This window comes from Triturus cristatus, chromosome 9, assembly GCF_964204655.1.
Source record: "Triturus cristatus chromosome 9, aTriCri1.1, whole genome shotgun sequence".
Taxonomy (NCBI): domain Eukaryota; kingdom Metazoa; phylum Chordata; class Amphibia; order Caudata; family Salamandridae; genus Triturus; species Triturus cristatus.
In genome coordinates this window covers 921,283,653-921,301,864 of record NC_140592.1, presented here as the reverse complement: position 1 = coordinate 921,301,864, position 18,212 = coordinate 921,283,653, and the positions used below count along the sequence as shown (strand labels likewise).

The following is an 18,212-nucleotide window of genomic DNA, read 5'->3' as shown; positions in this document are numbered from 1 at the left end:
ATGGTCCTGCACCCAGGTCCCAGCCCTTCGCAGACAGTCCGCCCCTAGGAAAGCCCTGGGCTGCAGCAGGCCGCTCACTCTCAGTAGGCCCACTGAGGCAGTGCCAGGGCGTCACAGGTCCCAAGCCCCATACAGTGCCTGCAGTCCATCCCTCGGCAAGTGCCGGGCCTCGATGTAGCCCGTGCCTTGGAGGGGGGTCCCCCTGTGCTCCAACTATCGCCACGTTGTACCTGTTATCCTGACGGGAGCTCCAGTCCGATGTCTCTCAGCATCGGGTCTCGGTGTCCCCACCAGCCGCCTCAGCCCGGGGGATTCCGACACTCAGCAGTCCGCACCAGTGCAGGTAAGTTCCGCTCACATCCTGAAGGCACGGGACCCCAGAGCCAACCCCGCCTTTAGTGTTCCTGCAGTACTGCTGAGCAGGGGGGGGCAGCCGTGGGGGGGGGATATCCAGTCAGTCAGCCATCTTCCGCACAATCCCCGCCCCTTTTACCAGCACCGATGCGGTCCGGGATCTCCCGCCTCCGGGGGGGGGGGGGCTGCTGGTGATGGCGACGCCGCTCCCCAGCCCCCGATGCACAGGCCTCATCTGGTCCACTGTGGAGTTGTTCAGCTGCAGGCACAGTAGGCCCAGAGCCTGGACCTTGTGACAAGTTGACTCCAGCTAGCCCGTCTCCAGGAGAGTCCACTGCGCAGGGCGTCGCTCAACGAATCAAGGCCTGTTGCGCCACTGACACCGGCGCACTGTATCCAGACCAGGAACCACCTCCACACTCCAGTTTTTCAACGGAAGGTATGCGCTTCATTCCGCTGTGCCCACCAATTCTTCAGGGCATTCCAGTGTTGTAGGGGCCCTAGATAATTGCACAGTTTATGGCGGCCCGGAGCTCGTCGCTTATGCGACTACCATCTTGGGCTGTCAGCCACGCACCCCAAGGATATTGTTGCAGTCATTGCAGTTCAGGGATTGGTCCTTTGTGTTCCTCATTGATTTTGGAGTTCACTTTCTTTTCTCTAAGTAACTTGTTCATGTTTCTACTCTAGACATAGGCGAACAATGGCCTTTCCTCAGAAATGCCTTTGAAGTCAGGCTCAATTTGTAACATTGGCCAGTATTTGTGTATGATTTTCTTGAATCCTGAGTTTCTGGTGGAGAATTTGGATATTAGAGCAGGTCTGTTGGACTCAGACCACTTGCTATGTGCGGTTAGTAACTGTGTTAGAGTGACATTGGCTGATCTCAATATTGCTTCGTTTAGCACTTCAGAGGGGCACCTCCTGTTCTTAAATCGTTCAGTCATGTCCATCATACTGTCGTTCAATTGTTCTTGATTAGAAACTATTCTTTCTACTTGTATCAACTGCGAGTGTGGTAAATGCACTTTGAGTGAATTCTGATGGAAACTATTAAAGTGTACCAAGTTGCTGCGATCGGTTGCTTTCCTAGGTATGGTTGTCTCCAAAAATGTATTCTTTATGGAAATCAACACATCCAAAAATGTGGCTGAAACCAATTATTCTCTGGTGCAGCGCCACAGTACAAAAATATAATCTATATACATCAAAAAAGTAATGAGTTTGCCCATCCATCAGTCATTGCTCAAGGTATGGTCGATTTTGAATTTATGCATAAACAGGTTGGCATAGCTTGGGGTTGAACAGTTTCCCATGGACGTCCCCATGAATTGTAAAAAGAACTTCTGATTCCACCCAAAATAGCTGTGATAAAGAGTAAAGTGTAGCAAGTCAAATATTTCAAGATGCACTCACTAGGGGTAATACCAAAAAAGAGAGAATCGATGGGAAGATAAATTACTGTTTTAGTTTAAATAGTGATAAGTATAAGGAAAAAAAAAACAACATACATATACTTACCCAGTGAATGTTAGAAGAAAACTTTTGCTCTATGGATGAAGGTACGATCAAGACCGGATAAAGATTTGCAAGCCTCACACAGAACAAGATGTCCAAGGCATATGCAACATGACGTGCAATAATCTACGAAGAGAAAGAATGAAGGTAAGGAAACAGCGTCTAAATAAAACGCTAAAGGAAAAGAAAGCAGTCTAAAAGTGTAACCTCCTATCTGGAAAAGCTTTGTACAGCTGAAATAAACAGGCAGAAACAAGTAACATGTAGACGGCCAAAGGAGTACCGCCGACTATATCAAGAGAATGCTTCCATTGCCCGAATTGGTGATTCAAAGGATAACAAAGACGTATTGGTCAGTGAAGATAAAAGCATATTTGCAGGGAAATTACTTACTGGCCAGTAGAACCAAGCTAATTCCACGAGGTGATTAGGTGATGTATCGGACAGGGTAGGGGCGTACATCTTTTAAAAACCGAAGCCGGGCAGTGAGATTTTTGTTGCGGAAGTGACGCATGAAAACGAGGGTAGCAGCAATGGAAATAGGACTACGGGCTCTCGATACACAGAAGGAATGAAATATGGGCACCGTATTGAGCATGGATCCCAAGCTTCAGAAAGAAGGAAAAATAAGCTATAAAGGAAATAGAAGAAAACCTAAAAGCAATCAAATCAAAATGCTCTAGTCAAAGAAGATACCTGATAAGATAACAGAATTAAGAAGATGAGCTGCCCTACCGGCTAGGATGGAAGCAGGAATTATACAACAAATGGCATTTTCACATTGAATAGATTCATTTAACACATTAATAAGGGTGTCAAGGGAATACACCCAAAACACTTCTCTTTTTTATGGTATGCTTCTGTGTCTCTCCCCTTAACTATCTTGTTCTTTTCTAGAATGGTCCAAGATAGATCTGCCTCAGATTTGTTAGTGTTTATCCAGTGTTCAACCAGTGGGGCACCTTATCTTTGTATTGCTGCTTTGTGTTTACTTAGATGACTCCTCAGATCACGACCTATTTGCCCCACTTATCCCATAGGACATTGACACTTAATGAAGTAGACAACATTTGCTATTCTGTAGTTGGCCATGTCATATAGATTTTCCTCTCCATAAGAGGGAACCAGACAATACAGCATTCTCACATGCGTGGCATGTGCCACATTTATGATTGACTTTAATAGGGTTTTGCCCCATGATGGATTTTAGGCAGAAGTCCGTTTTCTGTTCCACGGAAGAATCTCTCAACTTACAATTCCATTTAAAGGCAATCAGGGGTTTCTGAATCTTATGTGTAGATTGGTCCATATTGAAAATATACCACTGTGAGTTAATGATCTGTCTAATTTTATGTTCGACATTAGAATGTTGTACCATTGGGTCTTTGGTTGAAACATGGTTTCTCTTTTATAATATTTGGCCCTCTTGAAAGGTTCGTTAATCAACCCTCTTTTTTTGATCTTTTCTTATACAATTTCCCCATGTGATGAAAAATCTTGCATAGATGTACAGTTGCAGTATAACCGAAGAAATTGGCTAAACGGAAAACCCTCTTTTGGCATTGTGCATGAAAGCTGTAATGAAAGGGTGTAATACGTGTTGTGGGCTTCGTATACAGAGAAACCTGTAGGGAACCATTGTTGTGTTTGAAACAAATATCTAGAAATTCTACCCTGTCTTGACTGGTTTTGGGAGTGAAATGCATATTAGGGTTTCACTCCCAAGACTCCTCTTGAGTTGATGTTGAGTTGACGTTGAGCAATGGTGTGATGACGATGGGACTTCTCTTGATGCCAGAGGCTTTGACCACTGGTGTTGCACCATTGATGGCGACCTGGAACGTGTAGAGTCTCTCGTTGTCATATGTCATCGTTTCATCACTGACGGCTGCATTGAAGGCGAAGAGTGCCTCAGAGGCACTTTCAACAGCAATCCCAATGCCAAACGAGAACAAACAGGTATTTTCCTTCCTCAAGATGTTGATTTTGTTCTCCCTTTTTCACGTTTATCAGGAGATCTACCTCTGGATTGAGCTCTGTGAAGAGCGGTAGCCTTGGAAGAAGATGGACTAGCTCCTCCTGTTGATCCTGATTTTTCCTTTGACCATGGAGTCATATTTTCTACCAATCTTTTACAGTTGTTTTAGAGAGTTTCGTGCAATGGTGGCAAGACTTAGGCAGATGCAAATGGGGTAGGCATACGATGCAGACTGAGTGGGGGTCAGTCTGAGCCTTCTTTTTTGCAACAAGCACTTGACAAAAGGGGAAAATATTTTTGACAGGAAAAAATAGAAATTCCTGTCAGAAAATAATTCTTTGTCACTTTAGATGTAAACAGACATTGAGTGAAGCTCAGAAAAATCAATTTTATAAAGCAATTTCTGACAAAAAGCCAAAAACTGAAAGAGCTCAATGCTCCAAGATCCTCACTGAAGGAGTTGGAAAAAAGAACTGACCAAACTGTCACCTTTGGGGAATGACGGGTGTGGGAGGCTGGCTTGATATATGATGCACACTTATTCAAGTGTAGCACCCTGCACCAATCCAGACGACCCTTGTGGTGTTTTAAGTGGTATAGACAACCTTAGAGTGCTCTCTAAGTGATAGCTGTGGAAAGCAGCCTTCAGGTTTAGTCTAGGAGGACTGTAAAGCAGCTTGTTTCACAGGTATCTTACCTTATAGTGCTGATTAAGTGAAAAAGAATCACGCAGTGTAGTTATAAAAATAGTTATTTATTACAGACACTCACTAACCCAATACACTATCTCCTACCTGGAGATGAAATTACAGTACACACAATACTTTGATAATACGACAGGTAAATAGCACGAAAATACCAAACCATGTACAAACATTGTGGAATGCGACTAGTGACCGAAGTCGAGACTGGACCCAGTCGACTTAGAAAAGCTGGGGGACCAAAGAACCACCCAAGGTAAGGACCCAGGAACCCCATAGAGGCTGTGTGCTAAATGAATACGCAACCACGTGCTCACGGTAAGTCAATGGGGGAAGTCGCGGGCATAGTCTTTAAGGAAGAGGACCCTTTGCAGAGGACTTGGAAGACACCCTGTGGAAGATGGACAGTTTGAGAGTCCCCCCCACCCGTGTATACCCAAAAGACCAGGTTACCTGCCCCAGGGAAGCCGAGTGCATAGGTACGAAGTGACGCTGGGAACTGCTGTTGACCACAATGGAGGGCTTCGAGTAGATGCTGTTGATGAAGAAGCTGGAAGAGTCTGTTGGAATCCAAGGTTGGATTTGGGTAGAAGAGTACCTGTAAGTAGAGGGTACATAGTCTGTCACTCAAAGGTGACCAGGGGCACAGAAGTTGAGTCCCCACCAATTTCGACTGTTACAGAAGAATTGACAGTGTCCTTGTCTTTGCAGCTGTGGACGCTGAGGACGACCAGGAATGGTAGATGAGCTGCCCCACGTCGGATGTCAATATCCAGGGGGTCGGTGTCTGACGAGAGCACCAACATGCCTTGGCCACGGCAACACGTGGAAGTAGACAAAAAGGCCAGCCGACGCGATGCACAGAGAATCGGTTCTGGCAGTGTCAATGAGGGATCCTGGCCTCAGACTCGGTCTGAAGACAGTGCGGGCCTCGAAGACGGTGCAGAACCGTCTCATAGGGTACTGAACCTGTTGGAGTCCGTAGGAGCCCCGGTACAACGATTTGGTTAGTTGTGTTGCAGTGCCTGCAGCTGCAAGGGAGTGACTTCTTCACTCCAAGGGAGATTATTTCGGATGTATTTGGATGTCCGCAGGCCAAGGAGGGAACCTGTATGGAGCATAGACAGTGATGGTGCTGCGACTTGAAGGACAAAGAGGTCCAGAGCAGACATAGTATTCCCAGTAACAATGTTGGATCCTTAGGCGAAGTTTGATGTGGTCAGTCCAACTCGGTCAGGCCAACTTGGTTGGGATGTTCAGACGGTTTGAAGAGGATGCGGAGTTAGATCTAAATCAAATCCCATGACGAATCTAGTGACCCACCCACTGGTAAGCCCTTAAGTACCCTAAGGTGAGGGTTGGGAGGATTCAGGGGTCCCTCTCAGAGGAAGGGGCTGGACAGTGTGGAGGATACTCCAATGTCCTTTGTCCTGTTTGGCGCCAGAGCGGGGAACCAACGGCTCCCTGAGCTGGTTTGAGCTGGAGTATGTAAGGAGGGCGCCAAATGTGCCCTTCTATCAGACTATGTGGCGCTGGCAAGTGCTCCCACCCCGGCCTAATACACTAAATCCTGTCTGGGAGGGGGTCACATCTCCCTGTGATAGGAAACGTATTATCCTTCATTCCCCTGCTTGGACTCGGCCCAGCAGCTGGAGGGCGGAATCATGTCTGTGGTTGTCAGCAGCACTATGTTGCTGTCAGGCTCTGTAAGATTGCTCCCAGGAGCATTGAGGGCTTCACGTACAGGCCCTACTGTGTATGAAATCATACCTCAAACAGCGGATATGGTGTTGGCAGGGGCAGCTCCTCCACTAGGGCGGAGGAGCGTCACCCCACTGTTTTCACTCAGTGCGAGAAGCAGAAACATAAAATGGTAAAACTACCATTTTATGTTTCTGCGTCTTGCACTGCAAGAAAGCAGAATTGTTTAGTTGGGAGCGGGCGGGTTGGCAGGTCTGCTCTAGGGCAGGGAAGGACTGGATTGCCCACTGCTGAGGGCGATTGGGGCCGACCAAACCAGCCATGCGCACTCTGCCTTTTCCCCATGTAGGCTGCATGCAGCCTACATGGAGAAAATGGCCTCCACATAGATGCCAGGCTGGTCGGCGTCCCGACCAGTCACAACACTGCCATTGCAGCGTTGTGATTGGCTTAGGGGAGGGAGGCTGCCTGCTTCCTGTTCCTGCCGGAGGCAAGGTCAGGAGCAGAGATGACACGAGACCCGGAAAGGTAGGTTATATTTATTGTTAAATTAACAGCCCCCGCGGTATGGGGTATGATTCCAACATGTTTGATACCAAACATGCCCAGGTTCGTTCCAGCCATTTTAAAGCTGGTCCTCACATAATCACGAATGGCCTCACTATATCGTAAGGGCTGATTCACTTACAAAGTCTGGAGAACGGACTCCAGGATTTGTAGGGTTTGTAGGGTTGGTCTGCTCGTGCAGAGCCACCCTCACACTCAGGACCAAGCCCACTGCCTATGAGACAGAAAGGCCTGCAATAGGGGTGACATGTAGGTTTCAAGTGTAGTGATGTTAGATTTAAGGAAACATTTCTTTTGTGAGAGGAGTTTTAAGGGTCCCTTTTGGGTGGCATAACACATAGTGCAGCCCATGGGGGACCCCGGGTGTACATAGGTACCTTAGTGCCATATACTAGGAACTTCCTAGGGTACACCTGCAGGCAATTAAGAATGTACCTAGGTACTCACTGTAACCAATTTAGGGAGGAAGTACAGTGAGTGGAGTCCTGATTAGCAAGATACCAGTCAGACTAGTCAGAAAAACAGTATAACACCATCAGAAAGTGGGGTTAACCATGAAAGCAGTACCTACTTTCCTACAACTAGGAGATCCTAAAGGCACGTGCCAGTATTTGTTTGTTATGCCTTTAATACAGCCTATTGGCTAACAATGCCTTTGCATTCCCTTGCAATTTTCTCTACAATGAAGGTTGTGTTTTTGAACCTTAAGCTCTCTTTTTCTGATTTACAGAAATGCTTGAGTCTGGTAAGAGGTTTATAAAAGGAAAATTCAATGTACATAGGACATTTTTAGCTCTTTACATAGGCTTTATTAAAGTACTATGTACATGTTCTATGGTGTGCATATATATATGCATATATATATATATATATATATATATATATATATATATATATATATATATATATATATATATATAACCTACTGGCGGTCGCCAGTAGGTAGTCAGAGTTAGGACCTATTATCCATAGGAAATCCGCAACATTCTATTTGGAATAACTTTGGCGCCGGTTGACGAATCTTCGCAAAATGTTCAAAACTGGTGGAGCGCTCTGGTCTGCTCCGTCCTGAAAGTCTCGGGGTGATTCGTCAAACGGGGGCCGAGAAACAAGGGGGGTCCAAAAACGTGTTTTCCCCATGCAATTTTCCATAGGAACGGTTAATCACAGCTGCAGCCCGAACGGAATTACACGAAATTTGGCAAAGAGGTAGCCCTTGGTTCACACTCGTGCCTTTTGGTTAAATGTTGTAAATCCGTTCAGTAGTTGCTGAGAAAATCAAATGTAAAATCATAGATTTATCTGGGAGAAGCATAACCACACATCTTATCCTGAAGTCTGATTGGCTGTCAGCACTTCATCGAAGAAGTGATGGCAGCCATCTTGAGACCAATATACATGATAGCACCTCATTAAAAAGCATTGCATTTAATAGAAGATTTTAAGACTTTAGTTACATTATAAATCAATTGTTGATGGTACCATACTCATTTTAGGAATTGTGGTGTGTTGTAAGGTGATTTTACCATGTGAAAAAGCCTTCTGCTGGGATATCATGAATCATGTTTGAGCGAAAACTATTTTCTAAAGCTTTTCCCACAGAGGTTTGGAAGGTGATCTATAAGCTAAACTGAGAGCATATTTTCTGTAAATTCACATTATCTTTCTCAGTCATGTGAGAATGAAGTCTGACATTCTCAGTAAAACATGAACATCCAACAAGGGCAGAGACTGTCAGTTGATTCCTTTGTGTTCATCTGAATGCCTTCTTGATGGAATCAAAGTAAAAAACTGAAATAATTTCCTACTGAGGAGACTGTAGTAAATAAGGTAATTAGGAAACTTCATATAACAAATAAGTCTCCCAAGATGGCCACCAGAGGCAAAAGAACCCAAATGTAGCATAAATATCACCCAGATGTAGCCCAAGTATACCCCAATGACAGAATGTCCCAGAGTGTTCTAAAGAACAACTAGAGGGCTAACAGTCTTACTTATGACAAAAGTATGGCACACCTGAAGCCATCTTGATTGGAATAAAGTGGTAACACTTAAAACATTTAATTTGCAAAGGAACAAAATGAGGGGCTTCATTTTGCCATATAAATTATGATTAGTGCTGCAGAAAGAAAAATTAGGGCACATTTTGACTTCTCAAATCCTCTTCTATTTCATTAAAAAATTCTGACATGCAGACTGAAACATGCACTTTGAATACCAGCAGCAGACTTCCCTGGTGAGCAGCAGCTTTACTACAGTGATCTAATGAGCAACTAGAGTGCTAACATTCAGAATTTATGGCAAATGTGTGACACATCTGAAGGCCTTCTTGATGGAACCAAAGTAAACAAGCATTGAAAATGCAATAGGTCTCGCCCTCGTTTAAGTTAAAGCAATTCTGTTTGTAATTAGGTAGCTTTTTTGCTTTGCTTGTATTAGTGTTTTTCAAACTTTCATGTACATAACATGTATATGTATATGTATGCATGCATTTATATTTGCATTTATATAGATATGCAGATTATATATATGTTTATATATGTATGTATGTATATATACACATACATATATATAAATGCATATGCGTATCTATGCATATATATGTGCATATGTGTGAGTGTAGAGAGAGGTAGAGGTAGAGGTGTAGAGAGGTAGAGTGTTAGAGAGGTAGAGAGTAGTAGAGAGAGAGGTAGAGAGAGGTAGAGAGTAGAGAGTGAGTAGTAGAGAGTAGTAGATAGAGTAGCAGAGAGTGCGTAGTAGAGTGAGTAGTAGAGTAGTAGAGAGTGAGTAGTAGAGAGTAGTAGAGAGTGAGTAGTAGAGAGTAGTAGAGAGTGAGTAGCAGAGAAAGAGTAGTAGAGAGTAGTAGAGTGTGAGTAGTAGAGACTGAGTAGTAGATAGTAGCAGAGAGTGAGTAGTAGAGTACTAGAGAGTGAGTAGTAGAGAGTAGTAGAGTAGTAGAGAGTGAGTAGTAGAGAGTAGTAGTGAGAGAGTAGTAGGGAGTAGTAGAGAGTGAGTAGTAGACTAGTAGAGAGTAGTCAGTCAGTGTCAGTCTGTGTCAGTCATTCAGTCAGTGTCAGTCAATCAGTGTCAGTCAGTCAGTGTCAGTTAGTCAGTCAGTGTCAGTCAATCAGTGTAAGTCAGTATCAGCCTATCAGTGTCAGTCAGTCAGTGAATCAGTGTCAGTCAGTCAGTGTCAGTCAATCAGTGTCAGTCAGTGTCAATCAATCAGTATCAGCTAGAGCAGCTCTGCTGACCTGGTACTCTGGCTCTAATGCAGCTCTGCTGACCTGGTACTCTGGCTCTAATGCAGCTCTGCTGACCTGGTTCTCTGGCTCTAAAGCAGCTCTGCTGACCTGGTTCTCTCCCTCTAAAGCAGCTCTGCTGACCTGGTTTCTCTGGCTCTACAGCAGGTCTGCTGACCTGGTTCTCTGGCTCTAGAGCTGCTCTGCTGACTTAGTTCTTAGGCTACAGAGCAACTCTGCTGATCTGGTTCTCTGGCTCTACAACAGCTCTGATGACCTGGTTCTCCGGCTCTAAAGCAGCTCTGCAGACCCGGTTCTATGGCTCTAAAGCAATTCTGCTGACATGGTTCTCTGGCTCTACAGCAGCTCTGCTGACCTGGTTCTCTCCCTCTAGAGCAGCTCTGCTGACCTGGTTCTTAGACTCTAGAGCAGCTCTGCTGACCTGGTTCTCTGGCTCTAAAGCAGCTCTGCTGACCTGGTTCTCTGGCTCTAAAGCAGCTCTGCTGACTTGGTTCTCTGGCTCTAGAGCAGCTCTGCTGACCTGGTTCTCTGGCTCTAAAGCAGCTCTGCTGACATGGTTCTCTGGCTCTAAAGCAACTCTGCTGACCTGGTTCTCTGGCTCTACAACAGCTCTGCTGACCTGGTTCTCTGGCTCTGAAGCAGCTCTGCTGACCCGGTTCTATGGCTCTAAAGCAGTTCTGCTGACCTGGTTCTCTGGCTCTAGAGCAGCTCTGCTGACCTGGTCCCTTGGCTCTAAAGCAGCTCTGCTGACCTGGTTCTCTCCCTCTAAAGCAGCTCTGCTGACCTGGTTCTCTCGCTCTAAAGCAGCTCTACTGACCTGGTTTCTCTGGCTCTACAGCAGCTCTGCTAATCTGGTTCTTAGGCTCTAGAGTAGCTCTGCTGACCTGGTTCTCTGGCTCTAAAGCAGCCCTGCTGACCTGGTTCTATGGCTCTAAAGCAGCTCTGCTGACCTGGTTCTCAGGCTCTAGAGCAGCTCTGCTGACCTGGTTCTCTGGCTCTAAATCAGCTCTGCTGACCTGGTTCTATGGCTCTAAAGCAGGTCTGCTGACCTGGTTCTCTGGCTCTAGAGCAGCTCTGCTGACCTGGTTTTCTGGCTCGAAAGCAGCTCTGCTGATCTGGTTCTCTCCCTCTAAAGCAGCTCTGCTGACCTGGTTTCTCTGGCTCTAGAGCAGCTCTGCTGACCTGGTTCTCTGGCTCCAAAGCAGCTCTGCTGACCTGGTTCTCTCCCTCTAAAGCAGCTCTGCTGACCTGGTTCTCTCCCTCTAAAGCAGCTCTGCTGACCTGGTTCTCTGCCTCTAAAGCAGTTCTCCTGACCTGGTTCTCTGCCTCTAGAGCAGCTCTGCTGACCTGGTTCTATGGCTCTAAAGCAGCTCTGCTGACCTAGTTCTCTGGCTCTACAGCAGTTCTGCTGACCTGGTTCTCTGCCTCTAGAGCAGCTCTGCTGACCTGGTTCTATGGCTCTAATGCAGCTCTGCTGACCTGGTTCTCTGGCTCTAGAGCAGCTCTGTTGACCTGGTTCTCTGGCTCTAAAGCAGTTCTGCTGACCTGGTTCTCTCCCTCCAAAGCAGCTCTGCTGACCTGGTTTCTCTGGCTCTAGAGCAGCTCTGCTGACCTGGTTATATGGCTCAAAAGCAGCTCTGCTCTTCTGGTTTCTCTGGCTCTAGAGCAGCTCTGCTGACCTGGTTCTCAGCCTCTAGAGCAGCTCTGCTGACCTTGGACTCTGGCTCTAGGGCAGCTCTGCTGACCTGGGTCTCTGGTTCTAGAGCAGCTCTGCTGACCTGCTTCTTAGGCTCTAGACCATGTCATGAATGATGCAATATGTGACATCATCAGCAGTGCATTGCGGGTGCGCATGTTATAGTTAACAGATCTAACTATAACAGAGGAATTTCTGTAGTTTTGTACGAGTGAAATGGCCAGCTAACTATAACACCCCTGAAACCTATCCTTTTTTTCTGTGAATTTCTAAGGTTTTTTAAATGTTCATTTCTAACTATAACGTCTCTGAAACCTATGTATTTTCAGTGAATTTCAAAGCTTTTTTAAATGCTAATTTCTAACTATAACATCTCTGAAACCTATGGTTTTTTTCAGTGAATATATATATATATATTCTCCATTCAGATAGCTGATTTTTAAGCCACTTAATACAGCGAGCCCTCAGCGGGGTGGCTACCCCCTACTTATCAGTCCAACGCCTCCTGTAATGAATATGCCATTCACGTATTAAAAAACATTAAAGAACACTAAAAGATGGCCGCCATAGTTTGTGTATATTGTGTTATTGAGGACTCCACACAGTCCTATTTTGATGGTGGTGGGAAATCACATGATTTAAAAGAATTTTGTAGTAAACTTTAATCACCCGTGACCAAGGAGTGGAGTCTCTGAAACTCGTCGGGTATTTGACTGCTTTGCATTAAACAACCTGATGAATGAAGAGTCCTGGTTGCCTCGAGTATTTATACGTGGATGACATATTAATTCCAAGAGGCTTTGGATTGATACTCGCACATAGGCGGGAATATTCAGTGCTTATGAATATTAATGAGGATCCCCTGGAAGATAACTTGTATATACACATTTTACAGCTGATCTGTCATATTAAAATTAGGTCTAATCTTTGGCTTAATGATCCACATAATACATTCCCAGCGCATTATGGTAATTGCAATTGTGAATGTGATAAGTTATATTTCTTCACATTTTGCTTCTGTGCAAATGCTGTTACTTATTTTGCTTTATCTGGAGCTGTACAATCCAATATCATTTAAAAGAGTAAGTGCACTAGACAGTATTAGAATCTAGTTTCAAGAATCAAATTAAATCAATATAATTTTTCGTAAAAGTTACTGCACTAGCTAAAGTGTTGTCTTTTTATGCATAGGCTTCGTATCTGCTATTAATCTGCTTCTTAACACATTGCAGTGACTGATAAAAATAATTTTAGTCTTCGTAAATTTCCATGGCAATAATCAAATCCCAATTATTTTCTTTTGCAGTAAAAGTCCAGGCTGCAACTCTTCTGGCATAGGAATGGGAAAGAGTGTTTTGCTGCCTTTTGTTGGTAAGTATCGAAAGTCTCCAAATGAGACCATTGTTGTAATAAAGAACTGTAAAAAGTTGCAGAATTTTTCTCTCGGATAGTTTAACTTTCCCTGAAGCATTTTCCCCATGATAAAAATTTGGAGGGGACAGCCTTCATGGCATTCACGGTTCTAGTTATGATGAGCGTACTTATATTTGAAACCATGGTTGTGTCATTTTTTTTTTGCATACAGACAAGCTTATACTGCTATCTATTACAGAAGCGCAAGATATTATGCTAGAAATATTCCGAATCGGGGAACTTAATACAGCTATTACGGAATTGCAGACAAATTGTTTGAAATAGATTAAAGGGCGGGGGTGATGTTGACAAAATGTTGTTTAAAATTAGAAAGAAATTCTAGCCTTTTAGGTATAGATGAAAGATGAAAAATTGGCCAAGCTTAAAAAATAAGGCAAATGGAAAAAAGTATAAAATATAGAAAAGTGACCATTTCTCAGATGCCAAGACAGCTTGAGCAATTGAATCATTTTAGCTTGACTCCTTGGACTGACAGCAACTCTTTGTATGCCTGGACAATGTTTTCTGTTATTTCTTTTACCATGGATCATGTCACTGTTACTAAAGTCAAACATTTTTTTTAGATCATTACAGTTGGACAACATCCCCAAACAACAAATTTCAAAGCATCTTAAAAGTTTGAAATTCAAGTCAAATAGGATGGGTCAGTTTATTCCGTTATCAGAATTGTAAAGCAGTCCTTACTCTGCTTCTTAAAATGTACTGTTGTGGCTGGTGCCTTTGTAACACCCAGCAGGTCCGTTCCCAAAAGCTTATCCTCAAAAGGGGTGCATTCTGGTAAGGTAGCCAGTTTTGACTTGTATTCGTTTAACTCATGCCACATTTGGGGGTAACAAAAGAATTGGATATGAGGTAGAGCAAATGAGGCTTAAAACTCCTCAAATATTCTTGTGCAGGAGCCTTTCCATACATCTCTTAAAGTGGATATTCCTATGGTGTCTCATTTATAAAAGCCTACCAAACCTAGTTAGAGTGAATTGAACTGCATCGGTTTCCCTTGCCAGCCTATGTATTTTAAGGCTAAGTGTCAGGCTTTATTGGTACATCGAGTTGCCTCTGGTAAAGTTGGGGTCCGGGCACTATATAAATATTCCTGTGGCAAGTTGGTGTTCAGTGTTGAACTGGGCGATATATAATCAGTCATTAATTGTGACCAGTTGTGAACCCAATAATACAACTGAAGGTCAGCAGCTCCTATTCCCCCATCAAATACTGACAATATATGTGTAGAGAAGGTTTTCCTGGGCTGCTGCCCAGGCCACAAACAAATTCCGCTCTCTGATTTAAGATAGTTGAGAAGGGGGTTTTGTATAATGTATGAGTATTTCTGTAGGATATGAAGCCATTTAGGCAGAATAATCAACTTAAATAGGAATTCCTGCCTAATATTGAAAGGGCCATCTTATAATACCTTATAATACCTTCGTTTATCTTAGCGAGCCCCGCACAATTTTGAGATCCCAGCTTTCCCAGGCAGTTGGGGCAGTGTATATACCCACCTATTTAAAATGACCCGAAAGTCCTTGGAGCCGAGCTACCAAAATTCCCATTCAATGCCCCGACACCAGTTGTACTACAGCTGATTTATGGCAGTTGACGACCAGTCCTGAAGCTTCTCCAAAAACCCTGAAGATGTACAATCTTCAGGGTGCTGAGGGGATATTGCAAAAAAATAAGAATATTATCTTCACATAGAAAATTACCAGGCAAGATGTCCGACTGTTAAGGAGCTTCCGTCGGGAGCTTCTGGGCTTGGTTCCGCCATATGGTGTAAATGCCCAGAAAAAGCCCCTTCATCTAGCATCTACCTATCTGGAAACTAAAAAAGAAACAAACAAGGAACCTTACCGAAGTTAAAAGCAAAGCTGGATACTACGACCAGCGAATCTCACCAGAAACTGTGCAGTGACGAGAGAGCACCGGGAAGGCTTTCTCATTCGGAGCCTTCCCACTCACGTCCATGAGACCAGATTCACTCCTTTGGCCCAACCCAGACTGCAGGATGGTGAGAAATCTTAGGCCAACTGCAGGAGCCTACAGATATCACCCCCTCTATGCCACTCTAACATGCAGATTGCAGACCTGGTGATGGGGTGAAGGAGGCGTCCATGTTTGTTTTAGGTCAGCCTGCTGTTCCCCCTTACTCCTGTTTGCCCAGTAGCTCACCCCACTTGACCGTCCCTCACACTGCTTCATTAGTGGGTAATAGACTCTGGTGGCTACAATTCCAGAGGACCACCCTCCTGAGCCCTCTCTGGCATGCAGCAGACTGTCACCGAGGATGGGGGAGGTGAAGGAGGGAATGTCCCTCCGAGGACCCTGCCACCCTGGTCCAGGCTCCCCAGCAGCTCGCTTCACCCGACCCCTACTCTGCAATGATTATTAATGGGTGAACATGGTTCGGACCATGATGGCTGCAACATCCTTGTTCTTTAAAGGGCGTGCAACGTTTGGCCCCATAAATGAGAAGGAGGCAATCATACCCTGCTGTAGTGAGAACGATGTACCCCCTGGCTCCCGGCTACTCTGCAACTCACCTCACGCATTCACCCTTGAACTGCTGGTGTAATTACAGGCAAGTGGGGGATGTACTTAACCAGCCTCAAATGCCAAGGAACTGTGACGCACTGGTGAGCGACTCACTGGTGTCGAGGATTGGGGAAAAGGTGGTGGCCATCTTTCACTTTCTCTAGTCTTCTACCTGCACTGGAAGCTGTTTCCCTGGTGCTGGCCTGGGCTGTCCCTGTGAGGATTCAGACTGCTGTCTGTGGGAGCTTTCTTCTCAATGCAAAACTGAAGATCTTGATACCATTTTGTACCCTTGCAAGTTCCTGGTATATTGTACTAAGGTACCCAGGGCATTTGTACACCAGGAGTCTCCCATGGGCTGCAGCATGTAGTATGCCACCCATGGGAGCCCATGCAAACTGTGTCTGCAGGTCTGCCACTGCAGCCTGCGTGAAATGGTGCATGCACCTTTCCCTTCTGATATAAGGTTTACCTTATATCCGGGTCACAGCATTTATACCCCGTAGCCCCTAAGGTAGGCCCTTCGGCCCATAGGCAGGGTGCATGGTTCGAAGTGTGAGGGTGCCCCTGAATGAACAGAGACACCCCTACAAACCCCAGACTCCATTCTCTGGGCTTTGTATGTGCAGGGAAGCCATTTTAAGCTATGTAGTGGACACTGGCAAACTCAAAATGTCCAAATACATTATGGCTTCACCAAACCTGGTCATGTTTGGTATCAAACCCATTGGAATCATGCAACTACACCGATTCCAGTGTTAGTTGCATGATAACATGTACTGGGTGGGCTCCTTAGAGCATCTTGCATGTCTAACTGTGTAGCGTTGCAGGGCCTGCGTGCAAGCCAGTGCTCCCGCCAACCCCAGACACTGTTCCACCCTCCTGCTGGTGAGCCTAACTCAGGCAAGGGAAGGCAGAACAAAGGATTTCCTGTAGAGGAGAGGTGTAGCCTTATGTGTCTCTTGGCTAGGGTGGGGGAGCTTCCGAGCACCACCAGACTGCTTTAAAGGGCACATTTGGTGCCCACCTTGCATAAACGGGCTTGCCCCAGTTTAGGAGCCCTTGGCTCCCACTCTGGTGAGAAACTACACAAGAGAACAGGGGAGTGACCACCCCCTGCCCAGAACCTGCCCCAGTGACATAGCCAGAGCTCCACCAGGTGGCCATTTAATTCTACCATTTTGACTGCAAGATAAGCAGAGTCCCCTGGGAACATCTGACTGGTCAGGCAATCCCTGACACCCCCAATAGGTGGGTTACTGCAGAAGCTGTCCAACCTCCTTACCTGGCTACTTAAGGGCTCCCTTGAAGGAAGGACTTGATTGATCTGAACAAGGATTCTGCTGCAAGACTCATCTTCAGTATCCTCTAAAAGACTCTTCTGCTCCTGGACACTGAACTCTGCTGTTGGGCTGTTCCGGAGCAAAAGACATAACTGCTCCTGGTAGGAAGCCTCCTACTGCAAATTTGTCTCTGTGCTTTGCACCCATCCTGCAACATCTGTGGCTGTGCATCCTCCAGAGTCACAAGGACTATGTGTGCATCAAGGATAGCTGAAAGCAATCTGCCTTGGAGTGAATGAGTCACTCCCCTGCAACTGTAGGCACCTCAATGTCGACGACTGGTCTGTGGATCCTGCTGTCACATGAACTCTTCAAGGCTCTACAACACAGGTGTTTTATGGTGTTTCTCCCGGGCCTGACCTGTTTTCTGTGCAACTTCGAAGACTGCAATCGCTCTTGGAGCTGATGGAACTATGTCCCTGTGCACTGCTACAAAAGCAACATCTTCCTTGCATCTCCTGTGACGTGGACCTCCATCTTTGTTTTTCTTCTGTGGCCTTTCAACTCCTTGTGCCTTCTCCCTGAGGGTTCTTCTGGCTACTCAATCGATTCCTGCTGGCTCTCCTGCTTGCTGAGGGTTGGCTCAACTTGCATGTTCTTTGGTGAGTTCCCTGGACCTTGCTGGTCCTCCTCTTTGCAACTCTTACTGCAACGCATCTGCTGCATGTGCCAAGGCTTGCTGGTGGTCCTGCCGACCACTGACCTTCCTGCATTTCTTCAACTATTGTGGAACAGCTTGTGGGTGGCTCCTGTGTTTTACATCTTCACCTGGACACCGCAGCTGCAACTCCAAGACCTCTTTCTGTCACGAAGTACCCTGAGAAGGATGAGCATTGTTTTCCTGCACCTCCTGGACAATTCCAGGTGGTTTGGACTGTGTTTCCTTTTTCCTCAGTTGCTCCTCATCCAGAATCCACGTTTGGGTTCCACCGACCTGGTCCACGGGTCACGGTTGCAGCTGATCCCCGTTGACTTCAATGGGTGGTTCCGACACCACTTCATACCTATGCACCCGGGCTCCCTGGTGTAGGTATCCCGCTTCTCTGGGTATCCACAGGTGGGGGTGCTCTCCAAACTCCCTGGTTCCAACGGGTTTCCCTCTGGGTCCTCTGGGAAGGGTCCTGAAAA

At 45.6% G+C, this 18,212-nt stretch overlaps 1 protein-coding gene across 1 annotated transcript in view; it reads left to right on the top strand.

Moving 5' to 3' along the window:
• PPP4R4 (protein phosphatase 4 regulatory subunit 4) overlaps positions 1-18,212 on the top strand; it is a 2,085,322-nt gene that overhangs the window by 2,001,752 nt on the left and 65,358 nt on the right. The window contains exon 24 of the mRNA XM_085626471.1: positions 13,085-13,149. Coding sequence (XP_085482597.1) covers positions 13,085-13,149 — 65 coding nt within the window. The remainder of the gene's footprint in view (positions 1-13,084; positions 13,150-18,212) is intronic.